The sequence below is a fragment of the Amphiprion ocellaris genome, chromosome 3 (genome assembly GCF_022539595.1).
Source record: "Amphiprion ocellaris isolate individual 3 ecotype Okinawa chromosome 3, ASM2253959v1, whole genome shotgun sequence".
In the NCBI taxonomy this organism is placed as follows: Eukaryota; Metazoa; Chordata; class Actinopteri; family Pomacentridae; genus Amphiprion; species Amphiprion ocellaris.
In genome coordinates, this window is record NC_072768.1 from 33,985,605 (window position 1) to 33,998,439 (window position 12,835).

The following is a 12,835-nucleotide window of genomic DNA, read 5'->3' on the forward strand; positions in this document are numbered from 1 at the left end:
ATATCAGTATCTCAAAAGAATATTGTACAAGGACCTTTTCTGTTTGGAACAGCCTCCCAGAAAAGGATAAAGTCTGATATGAACAGAACATTTTATTCAGTCTGGTGAAATGTAATTGGTTATAGAACACAAACATATAATTTAAATATTGAAATGTGATTGGCTAAAGGTGGGGATAAAATGTGGTTTAGACTAAGCTCTCCCATTAGTTGGTGCACAGATATATCCATATCTCTTGGCGCATGATTCATCCAGTCCCCAGGAGCTGCACCCTGTGAAAAGAACCCTCCTGCAAACTTTTTCCCATTTTCTACCAGTTAGTATTTTTCCATTGTTAGCTGAGATGTGATGTGGCCATTAGTGGTTTTTCAGAGGGAGGACAAAGGTGTCCCTTAGGGAGGATTATTATGTTTTTTTTTTTCCCTCAAACAACCTTGAGTTAGCAGTTTCAGTACAATTAGTTGTTACATTATAAGGAAATAGGTATGTGCTGTGGATCAAAGCCGAAACTCTATCTTTGTTAGTGTGTGTGCATGTGTAGAAGAACAAGCATTTTTTGTAAGCAGCCGGAACTTTCCAGCCTGACCTGTCTGTGCCCATCAGTTTGGAGTTAGTGCTTAGCTCCATCTCTTCCCTTTTAAAGGTCAAGCACAACTCATGCATTCATTGCACATTAAATGGTTATTATTATCAATACTGTAACGCTCACATGTAATATCAATTTCAGTGTTCAGTTAGCAGTACCTTAAAAAAATAAATCCTGACACTGCGCTGAATAAAATTGAAGCATATATATTCCTTCATCTGTCTGAGACACAGTCAACTGAAACATGCAGCCGAATAGCACATGTGCTGATATAGTCTTAATCATGGCCACAGCAGTCATTGGGATAAAGTCACAGGCAACTAGAGATGTCCTACAAATGAAATCTACGATACAAATAGCAAGCCATGGACAAAAAATACATCTGGTCGCTGTGACTAAAATCCAGGATGTCATGTTTTTATGAGCATCATAAATGTAATGGACGTCTGCTCTCCCTGTTATTCGCACCACATTTGGCATGAGTCCCATATTTAACTTTTGCTGAGTGGCCATAAAAGATTCAATATAAGGAGTCCAACACATCACAGCAGTGTGTGGTGAAGACGCTTGAAGACTCCTGCTTGTGGTAGGCTTCATTTCTATCTGCTCTGGAGAAGTTTTTGTATTCACTATAATGCATTCATTATTTGATACATTACTGTATTGGATTGATTAATTAGGTACAGTTTTGAGCAAAACTTATTTGTTTTCAAACTTTTCGGAGTGACTCAAAATATGTGATATGTTTTCAACAGGATTGGGGAAGAAAACAGACTTTTGACAGAAACAGGGTCAGGTATGAACAATATTATACAATAATTATTTTGAGTTGTAAGTGAAGTTTCTGCAAATCTACTTTATATTTATACAAGACAGGCCAACACTTTGGAAGCAAGGCTAATACAAGACAAATTTTTGGAAGCAACTTCAAGTTTCTGTTCACAATGTCTTTATTCTTAACCAGTATGAATTTTGTGGCTTTTGGGATGTATTCAGTACATGATCAGACTTTGCTTTCATTGATATGCACCATTTTATTTGAAATTTACCTTTAAGTATACATTGAAGTTACCAGACAATTGCTGAATAAATCCAACCAAAAGAAGGGAAGGGCTTAGTTTCAGGGCTGAGAAGATTTACAATAGTGACAAATTCAGTGGAAAAGTAAAGAACAAATCAAAGTTTGCATTATTTCCTTTGCTCTTTGGCTTTTGAGAGTTTTCAAACAAAAATCTCAGTAAATCTCAACTGTATCGATCTCTCTGACAAACTACCACAGAAATGGCAGGGAAGAAACAGCTGAGTACAGAAACAAATGTCTGATTATTAGAGTAAAAATGTATTCTAATCCGTGACTCTCTACAAAATAATAATCATGTTTATTTTGTTACAAGTTATACCAATGAAACAAATTTTATCTTGCTTCCAAACTTTTGGCCTGTAGTGTGCATATACAAAAATATACTTTAATCAAACTAAATGAATGAATGAATGAATGTAAACTTGGGAGTGAAAATCATCATCCTTAACTTAAGGAAGGACTGCAAGTCATGATGAATTTATATCGTCCTGACAGGGACATGATCAAAAGATAGTTGAACTCAGCTATTCTGGGTTGCTTAGTCACGTGGGTTTTAAAACTGAGATTACATTGATCTGTCATTAACTTACAGAAGTAAACTGCCACCATGAGTACAGACGCGGAGATGGCCATTTATGGCAAAGCTGCCATTTATCTCCGTAAGCCAGAGAAGGAGAGAATTGAGGCTCAAAGCAAACCCTTTGATGCCAAGACCGCCTGCTATGTGTCTGATGCCAAAGAGCTGTACCTGAAGGGAACCATTCTCAAGAAAGAAGGTGGCAAAGCCACTGTCAAACTCCTGGACAATGATGAGGTTGGTGTCATGTAGTCAGAATCAACTGGAAGTTAAATGTTAAATGTGATCAGTTCTCACTGGAACCATGTTCTGTTGCAGGAGAGGACAGTTAAAGAAGATGACGTCTTTCCAATGAACCCTCCCAAGTTCGACAAAATTGAGGACATGGCCATGATGACCCACCTCAATGAAGCCTCTGTGTTGTATAACCTCAAAGAGCGTTATGCAGCCTGGATGATCTATGTGAGAAAATATCCCTGATGAGCTAAGAGTTATATAGAAAACTACAATACCAGTAAGAAATGTTAACTGGCATTAACTTAAATGTTTCCTTAATCCCTTTCAGACCTACTCTGGCTTGTTCTGTGCCACTGTGAACCCCTACAAGTGGCTCCCTGTGTACGATGCTGAAGTTGTGGCTGCCTACAGAGGCAAGAAGCGTATGGAGGCTCCACCCCACATCTTCTCTGTCTCTGACAACGCTTATCAGTTCATGCTTACTGGTATGTGCCTCACGTAGCAATGAAGAACATGCTAGGGATCTGTTGCAGAAATGGATTGTGAATTTCTTTGTTTTCATTTTAACAGACAGAGAGAACCAGTCTGTCTTGATCACGTAAGTATCACACTTGCTCACTTTGTTTATTATGATTGAATATCTTTGACCAAATTCTCACAAATCCTTGTTTATACCCAGTGGAGAATCTGGTGCCGGAAAGACTGTGAACACCAAGCGTGTCATCCAGTACTTTGCCACAATCGCAGTTGGAGGTGGAGAAAAGAAAAAGGAAGCAGCAGGAGCCGGAAAAATTCAGGTATGTTATGATGGTCAGATTTCTCAAAGTATGGAATATACTTTCAGAAGGACGGTCCTTTTCTGATATCAAATCTAAACCGGGATTCTAGGGCTCACTGGAGGATCAGATTATTGCTGCCAATCCTCTGCTGGAGGCTTACGGTAACGCCAAAACTGTGAGGAATGACAACTCCTCTCGTTTCGTAAGTATCAAGTGATTCCGACTCAGGAGAATTCTTTTCACATTACTAATGTGAAGGGACTCTTACGATTCTTTTGCTCCAAACAGGGTAAATTCATCAGAATCCATTTCGGCACAACTGGAAAACTGGCTAGTGCTGACATTGAGACATGTAAGTGACAAATTCTCAGTGAGAGAACATAGAAGGTAGTCTGAGGGTGGGACAAATTGTGACTGATGGACAAACTTTGCAGATCTGCTGGAGAAGTCTAGAGTGACATTCCAGCTTCCTGATGAGAGAGGCTACCACATCTTCTACCAGATGATGACCAACCACAAACCTGAGCTGATTGGTGAACAGACTGACTTGTTGCTCAATGATAAACCTCTTCACATTTTTTGAAATATTTAAATGCTCTACTGAACATTTTCAACTTTTTGATTTTCAGAAATGTCTCTCATCACAACCAACCCCTACGACTTCCCCATGTGCAGTATGGGTCAGATCACTGTGGCCAGTATTGATGACAAAGTTGAGCTGGAAGCCACAGACGTGAGTGATTGTCAGAATTAAAAAAGATAATCATGTTGTGTGTCTTACCCAGGTCAAGAAAGTAGTGTGTTGCCAAATTGATTATATTTCATGTGGACACCTCTGTTGCACAGAACGCCATTGACATCCTGGGCTTCAGTGGTGAGGAGAAGATGAGCATCTACAAGATGACTGGTGCTGTGCTTCACCATGGTAACATGAAGTTCAAGCAGAAGCAGCGTGAGGAGCAGGCCGAGCCCGATGGCACAGAGGGTGAGCACTTGGTGTGATACCAGAGCGAAAAATTGATGAACAACAGTCATTCAGTACTTACTCATGGTGTTTGTTGTTCTTTGCATAGGACAATCACCACACATACTGCATGTATTAACTGTGAAATACTGCTTTCAGATGCTGACAAGGTTGCTTACCTGTTGGGTCTCAACTCTGCTGACATGCTGAAGGCTCTGTGCTATCCCAGAGTGAAAGTCGGAAATGAGTTCGTCACCAAGGGACAGACTGTTCCTCAGGTAAATATGAGTTATCAATGTCAAATACCATTTTAAACAGAAAGAGATCACTTGTGTTAGTTCCAGTAAAAATATTAAAGTGCAGAATTTGTTAGAAAAAATAAATACCAGTGTCCAGTATATTCTGACTTTAGATCAGTTTAGCTCTGTATGCTGAATGTATTCTAAATCAGTAACCATATCAAATATGTATGCATTTCTATTTGGGACATTTAGTGGTGTCAGTCAAATGTAGGAATTTACAGTATTCCACCATTTTACATTGATGTGCATCATTATTGAATTTATGTTCTTGTATTTCCTTAGGTGCTGAACTCAGTGACTGCCCTGGCCAAGTCCATCTATGAAAGGATGTTCTTGTGGATGGTCATCCGTATCAACCAGATGTTGGACACAAAGCAGCAAAGGAATTTCTTCATTGGTGTCCTGGATATTGCTGGCTTTGAAATCTTTGATGTAAGTTTCATCCCCAACAAAGGAGGAGTTGCTTTGGTTCACACGACCAGATCCTTTGAATTGTTTGCAACTGGTTGCCTGATCTATTTCTCCATTCACAGTTCAACAGCATGGAGCAGCTGTGCATCAACTTCACCAATGAGAAACTGCAGCAGTTCTTCAACCACCACATGTTCGTCCTGGAGCAAGAGGAGTACAAGAAGGAGGGTATCATCTGGGAGTTCATTGACTTCGGTATGGACTTGGCTGCCTGCATTGAGCTGATTGAGAAGGTACACATCCACTTCATAATTCTTTTGAATGCAACTCTTACTACAGTAGAAGAACACTGTCATTTCATGACATATCTCTTTTCCTTGTCATCAAGCCCATGGGCATCTTCTCCATCCTTGAAGAGGAGTGCATGTTCCCCAAGGCCACTGACACATCCTTCAAGAACAAGCTGTATGACCAGCATCTTGGCAAAAACAAGGCATTTGAGAAGCCAAAGCCTGCTAAGGGCAAGGCTGAGGCCCACTTCTCCCTGGTGCACTATGCCGGTACTGTGGACTACAACATCGCTGGCTGGCTGGACAAGAACAAGGACCCACTGAATGAGTCTGTTGTGCAGCTATACCAGAAGTCCTCAGTTAAACTGTTAGCTCTTCTGTATCCTCCTGTTGTTGAGGGTAGGAAAACATATGTTCCATAAATTCAACAGATTGTACATTTTTGTGTCTCTTCATGTGCTCTAAATGTAAAGACTTTTTCTTCTGACACAATTTTCCATTTCAAATCAACTGAAAAACAGAGAGTGGTGGCGGCAAGAAGGGAGGCAAGAAGAAGGGTGGCTCTATGCAGACTGTGTCTTCACAGTTCAGGGTGAGGTTTGACAAATAAACTGAATGTTAATAGTGTAAATCAAATGTGTTGATTTTTATGACAAAGATCCCCACTTTCTACCTATAGGAGAACTTGGGCAAGTTGATGACTAACTTAAGGAGCACCCACCCTCACTTTGTGCGTTGCCTGATTCCCAATGAGTCAAAGACTCCAGGTACCAAAACATGATCTTCAAAGTGTTTCTGTGTTGTGGATCGGTCTGGAGTTTGCAAAACAACTGATAAACTGGCACGTTTCTATTGGACAGGTCTGATGGAGAACTTCCTGGTTATCCACCAGCTCAGGTGTAATGGTGTCCTGGAGGGTATCAGAATCTGCAGGAAAGGTTTCCCCAGCAGAATCCTTTATGGTGACTTCAAGCAGAGGTACAACTATTATGATAATAGAAGTTGGATGTAGACTATGACAAGAAAATCCACACGCTGACTGTTTGCTCTCTCAAAACAGATACAAGGTACTGAATGCCAGTGTCATCCCTGAGGGCCAGTTCATTGACAACAAGAAGGCTGCAGAGAAGCTGCTTGGGTCAATTGATATTGACCATGACCAGTACAGATTCGGACACACCAAGGTAAGGATCAGGTGTTTGTTTTTTTAAGTAATAGAATTCTATACAATGACCTGGAACATTGAATATGTTGTCCAGCTCATTTGTCTATTATCTGGAAACATAATATTTACTTCACTGAATTTGGTGCAAATCTAATCCAAGTGCCAGTGGATAAGAGACTGATCACTTGTGCAGATACAGAACAACCAGCATGTGGAAAATTATGACACACACTAGTATTCGAATTCATGACCAGTGTGGGTTATCTAAAAATACCATTTGTTTGGATGTTGTACATGATGCACAGTACTCAATCTCTGGATTCATTATGGTGTCAGTGTCAAACTTTATGCTACAGTCATTATTGCCTTGTGTTTGTTTAGGTATTCTTCAAGGCCGGTCTGCTGGGTACCCTTGAGGAGATGAGAGATGAAAAGTTGGCAACTCTGGTCACCATGACTCAGGCTCTCTGCCGTGCTTACCTCATGAGAAAGGAGTTTGTCAAGATGATGGAGAGGAGGCATGTTGAAAACGGCAAATTCTTCACACAAAGTCATGTGAAAAATCTCAATAAAAACTTCCTTAACAACAACTTCTTGTCCACAGGGAAGCCATCTTTACCATCCAGTACAATGTCCGCTCATTCATGAATGTCAAACATTGGCCATGGATGAAGGTGTACTACAAGATCAAGCCTCTGCTGAAGAGTGCTGAGACTGAGAAGGAGCTGGCCCAGATGAAGGACAACTATGAGAAGATGCAAGGTGACCTGGCTGCTGCCTTGGCCAAGAAGAAGGAACTGGAGGAGAAGATGGTGTCTCTTCTGCAGGAGAAGAACGATCTGCAACTGCAAGTAGCATCTGTAAGTAGACATCAAGAGAAAGTGGTGCCTTTTATTCTATGTCCGCATGTCCACAAAATGTCAATGTGCTAATGTCACTTCTCCAATGTAAACAAGGAATCAGAGAATCTGGTAGATGCTGAGGAGAGATGCGAGGGTCTCATCAAGAGCAAGATTCAGCTGGAGGCCAAACTCAAAGAGACCACTGAGAGACTGGAGGATGAAGAGGAAATCAATGCTGAGCTCACTGCCAAGAAGAGAAAGCTGGAGGACGAATGCTCTGAGCTCAAAAAGGATATTGATGACCTGGAGCTTACCTTGGCCAAAGTGGAAAAGGAGAAACACGCCACTGAGAACAAGGTTTGTAAACTTGAATACATCTCATAGAAAAATAACATTTTGGAATGATGCCTTCACGTAAAAATAACATGTTTCCTGCAAACACAGGTGAAGAACCTGACTGAGGAGATGGCCTCTCAGGATGAGAGCATTGCTAAGCTGACCAAGGAGAAGAAAGCCCTTCAGGAGGCTCATCAGCAGACTCTGGATGACCTGCAGGCTGAGGAAGACAAAGTCAATACTCTGACCAAGGCCAAGACCAAGCTTGAGCAGCAAGTCGATGATGTAAGTTTTAAGTCGCCTGGACAAGTCCAACAGGATCCTTCTTGAATCTTGAATATGACAATGACAAACCCATATCCTTGTGCAGCTTGAGGGCTCTCTGGAGCAAGAGAAGAAGCTTCGTATGGACCTTGAGAGAGCCAAGAGGAAGCTGGAGGGTGATCTGAAACTGGCCCAGGAATCCATCATGGATCTTGAGAATGACAAGCAGCAGTCTGAGGAGAAAATTAAAAAGTACCTAAGTTCAGCCTGTAATCTCAATTGAAAAACAATGAATATGTCTGGAGACATGGTCCAGAGTATGAATGAATTCTTACTATGCATTTCATCACTCTCACAGGAAGGACTTTGAAATTAGCCAGCTCCTGAGCAAGATTGAAGATGAGCAGTCAATGGGTGCCCAGCTTCAGAAGAAGATCAAGGAGCTTCAGGTCACGGATGCGTTGTGTTACTTCAAACATCACTCATAGATTTCCTATTTGGTCATTCAAAGTTGAATGTTTACTGAAAAACTACATATCTACATCCAACAGGCTCGCATTGAGGAACTGGAGGAGGAGATTGAGGCTGAGCGTGCTGCTCGTGCCAAGGTTGAGAAGCAGAGGGCTGACCTCTCCAGGGAACTTGAGGAGATCAGTGAGAGACTGGAGGAGGCCGGCGGTGCAACTGCTGCTCAGATTGAGATGAACAAGAAGCGTGAAGCTGAGTTCCAGAAGCTCCGTCGTGACCTTGAGGAATCTACTCTGCAGCATGAAGCCACGGCTGCTGCTCTTCGCAAGAAGCAGGCCGACAGCGTCGCTGAGCTGGGAGAGCAGATCGACAACCTGCAGCGCGTCAAGCAGAAGCTTGAGAAGGAGAAGAGTGAATACAAGATGGAGATTGATGACCTCTCCAGCAACATGGAGGCTGTTGCTAAAGCAAAGGTACACAACACATTCACTTGTGGTGCTAAATATCTAAATGACAGTAAAACTGTAATCAATATAAAGACAACCAAATCATTGATCTGATTTCTCTTCTCCTTCTTAGGGAAATCTTGAAAAGATGTGCCGTACTCTTGAGGACCAACTTAGCGAACTGAAGACCAAGAATGATGAAAACATCCGCCAGTTGAATGATGCAGGTGCACAGAAAGCTCGTCTCCTCACAGAAAACGGTATGTACAAAACAGTGTCTAAATGCAGTGATCTTCACTGTTTGACAGAGAAACGGAACAAAGACTAAAGTTTGATGATTGTTTTCACTCCAGGTGAGTTCGGCCGTCAAGTTGAGGAGAAAGAGGCTCTTGTATCCCAGCTGACCAGAGGGAAACAGGCCTTCACTCAGCAGATTGAGGAGCTGAAGAGGCAGATTGAAGAGGAGGTTAAGGTAAGAAACCTTCATCTTAAATATGTATTGCCATTATTGGTTGGGGATTTAGACATTTTGCACATTCAATTGTATGTCTAATTCCAGGCCAAGAATGCTCTTGCCCATGGACTGCAATCTGCCCGCCATGACTGCGACCTGCTGAGGGAGCAGTTTGAGGAGGAGCAGGAGGCCAAGGCTGAGCTGCAGCGTGGAATGTCCAAGGCTAACAGTGAGGTGGCTCAGTGGAGAACTAAGTATGAAACCGACGCTATCCAGCGCACAGAGGAGCTTGAGGAAGCCAAGTGAGTAATATTCAAACAACTGAATATTGAGACGTATAGCATTACAGCATAGGCGGACAAATAACAAGACAAATGTGACTTTTCCTACAGGAAAAAGTTGGCTCAGCGCCTTCAGGAGGCTGAGGAGCAGATTGAGGCTGTCAATTCCAAATGTGCCTCTCTGGAGAAGACCAAACAGAGGCTCCAGAGTGAGGTGGAGGACCTCATGATTGATGTGGAGAGAGCTAATGGGCTGGCTGCCAACCTGGACAAGAAGCAGAGGAACTTTGACAAGGTAACATCTTTTACTTTTTGCAACCAAGAAATGAAGCTAGAAAAGGGATTTCTGGCTGTATATATATATAACTGTATAAACTGTGTTGTTCAGGTGCTGGCAGAGTGGAAACAGAAGTATGAGGAGGGTCAGGCAGAGCTTGAGGGAGCTCAGAAGGAGGCTCGTACTCTCAGCACTGAGCTGTTCAAGATGAAGAACTCTTATGAGGAGGCTCTGGATCAGCTGGAGACCATGAAGCGTGAAAACAAGAACCTGCAGCGTGAGTTAATACCACATTGTATTAACAACAGCAGTTAGCTGTTAGAACTTAGTTGCTTTAAAAGATGTGCATGTGTTTGTAAGAGGAAAGTTGTACAATTGCCATTTCACAGCTTTCACATATTAAACATATGCATCCATCTGCAGAGGAGATCTCGGATCTGACTGAACAGATTGGTGAGACTGGCAAGAGCATCCATGAGCTGGAGAAGGCCAAGAAGCAGGTGGAGACAGAGAAGTCTGAGATCCAGACAGCTCTTGAAGAGGCTGAGGTAAACCTTTGTCTGTTTCTCTGGGAAGACTTTCTGAACAGAAACAACTTTAAGTCATGAACTAACATTGTATAAAAGCTTTAAAGGCAGAGGTCAATATGTAGTTCTTTGATATCATTAGGGAACTCTGGAGCATGAGGAGTCTAAGATCCTGCGTGTCCAGCTGGAGCTGAACCAGATTAAGGGTGAGGTTGACAGGAAGCTGGCAGAGAAAGATGAGGAGATGGAGCAGATCAAGAGGAACAGCCAGAGGGTGATTGACTCCATGCAGAGCACTCTGGATTCTGAGGTCAGGAGCAGAAACGATGCCCTGAGAATCAAGAAGAAGATGGAGGGAGATCTGAACGAGATGGAGATTCAGCTGAGCCACGCCAATCGCCAGGCTTCTGAGTCCCAGAAACAGCTGAGGAATGTGCAGGCACAGCTCAAGGTATTGTAATACACAGAGCACAAAGAGTCCTTGCACACATGATAGTAAGTACACCAACATTCAGACATTCATATGAATACTTTCCTGATCATGTTTTGCACTAGGATGCTCAACTGCACCTTGATGATGCTGTCAGAGCCCAGGATGACCTGAAGGAACAGGCTGCTATGGTGGACCGCAGGAACGGTCTGATGGTGGCTGAAATCGAGGAACTTAGGGCTGCTCTGGAACAGACAGAGAGAAGCCGCAAAGTCGCGGAGCAGGAGCTGGTGGATGCCAGTGAGCGTGTTGGACTTCTGCACTCTCAGGTGAACATGACTTTAAACATTTCTCCAGCGTTTCACAAATCTAAACAACCATGGAAGGGACGAGATAACAACCAATTTCTCATCTTTCAGAACACAAGCCTGCTGAACACCAAGAAGAAGCTCGAGGCTGACCTGGTCCAGATCCAGAGTGAAGTGGATGACACTGTTCAGGAAGCAAGGAATGCGGAGGACAAGGCCAAGAAGGCTATCACTGATGTAGGATTAAAGACCATTTGTTTGCTATTATACTCCAATCCAACAGAGACTTGTGATGGCATTTCACATTGAAAAATCATTTTATTCAGGCTGCTATGATGGCTGAGGAGCTGAAGAAGGAGCAGGACACCAGTGCTCACCTGGAGAGGATGAAGAAGAACCTGGAGGTTGCTGTTAAGGACCTGCAGCACCGTCTGGATGAGGCTGAGAACTTGGCCATGAAGGGTGGCAAGAAGCAGCTCCAGAAACTCGAGTCTAGAGTAAGATAAATATGATCAGATTTCTGCAGTTCAACAAATGTATGAAAACACATGAATTGTTGATAATTTATCAATTTTCTCTTGTTTTAAAAGGTGCGTGAGTTGGAGTCCGAGGTTGAGGCTGAGCAGAGACGAGGTGCAGATGCCGTGAAGGGTGTCCGCAAATATGAGAGGAGAGTGAAGGAACTCACCTATCAGGTAAGTTCCACTGACACATGGAATATATAGGAAAGATTTATGTAACATTTACCATTACAAAAGTCTACATAAATTTATATTTTCTATTACAGACTGAGGAGGACAAGAAGAACGTTACCAGGCTGCAGGACCTGGTTGACAAGCTGCAGCTGAAGGTGAAGGCCTACAAGAGGCAGGCTGAGGAAGCGGTAAGGAAAAGCATTTGTTTAAAACAATGACTATTTGACACTATATTATTTCACATCTGTAAACCTATGGACCATTTCTAAAAGCCTAAACATTTTACTATATTTTGAATTCCAGGAGGAGCAGGCCAATGTTCATCTGTCCAAGTGCAGGAAGATCCAGCATGAGCTGGAGGAGGCTGAGGAGCGTGCTGACATTGCTGAATCCCAGGTCAACAAGCTCAGAGCTAAGAGCCGGGACTCTGGCAAGGTAAATAGTGACTAAACTTCAGATAGTTACTAAGCCATGACTGAAAAATTGCATTATTGGTTCATGCTTCATCAAACTGACAAATGGTAAAACCTCAACATATGTTTATGCAGGCAGAATGTGTAAATAGGCTTGTATTTATTTCATGATTTCTTTATTTTACAGGGTAAAGAAGCAGCTGAGTAATGTACTCAAACCAGTGGTCTGTTTCTAATCATATAATATGATGTAGAATACACCACAATAAAGCATTTTTTAACGTGTATCGCTGTCTGTCATATGTTGATGACTCTGTGTCCTCTGAAAGAGAGTAACTGCAAGATACATGTTATGAAAATGCTGAACAGTACTTACTAAAGCATTCCGCTCCCAGCATCAGTGTAGAGGGGAAGTCAGAGAAGCTGACTGAGTAGAAAAAATTAACAATGTCACCCCTGTACATCAATGAATTGGTTCCCTTTATCTTAAGCTGAATTCTCAGTTCAAAGCTTTGGAGGCGAGAGGCAATTCTGAAAAAATTAAACAGCTTAGCTCACTCTGGCATTTGAGAATTACACCTTGAGAGGTTGCTCTCGGCCTGATAAAAGATGTATCTGGTTACAGAATGCAAAAGTCGGAATGTGTGACTTTATTATGATTGAATATCAAGAAGGTGACCATGGATTGACATGATTATGATG

The 12,835-nt window shown here is 42.3% G+C and overlaps 1 protein-coding gene across 1 annotated transcript; it reads left to right on the forward strand.

The window, feature by feature from the left end:
• Nucleotides 1-1,072: 1,072 nt before the first annotated feature.
• LOC111587212 (myosin heavy chain, fast skeletal muscle-like) lies at nt 1,073-12,418 on the forward strand. The gene is made up of 41 exons (XM_023297080.3): nt 1,073-1,172; nt 1,342-1,382; nt 2,260-2,481; nt 2,563-2,706; nt 2,810-2,966; nt 3,052-3,079; nt 3,161-3,278; nt 3,370-3,462; nt 3,549-3,612; nt 3,695-3,793; nt 3,890-3,993; nt 4,107-4,245; nt 4,384-4,502; nt 4,809-4,958; nt 5,060-5,230; nt 5,326-5,626; nt 5,749-5,819; nt 5,907-5,994; nt 6,088-6,205; nt 6,288-6,411; nt 6,774-6,910; nt 6,997-7,252; nt 7,349-7,591; nt 7,679-7,855; nt 7,941-8,086; nt 8,193-8,283; nt 8,386-8,775; nt 8,882-9,008; nt 9,102-9,220; nt 9,308-9,504; nt 9,595-9,778; nt 9,872-10,037; nt 10,184-10,308; nt 10,430-10,738; nt 10,843-11,046; nt 11,137-11,262; nt 11,352-11,522; nt 11,616-11,720; nt 11,813-11,908; nt 12,024-12,155; nt 12,321-12,418. The coding sequence occupies exons 3-41, from the start codon at nt 2,275-2,277 to the stop codon at nt 12,339-12,341; spliced, it is 5,817 nt and encodes a 1,938-aa protein (XP_023152848.2). The 5' UTR covers nt 1,073-1,172; nt 1,342-1,382; nt 2,260-2,274; the 3' UTR covers nt 12,342-12,418.
• The last annotated feature ends 417 nt before the right edge of the window (nt 12,419-12,835 follow it).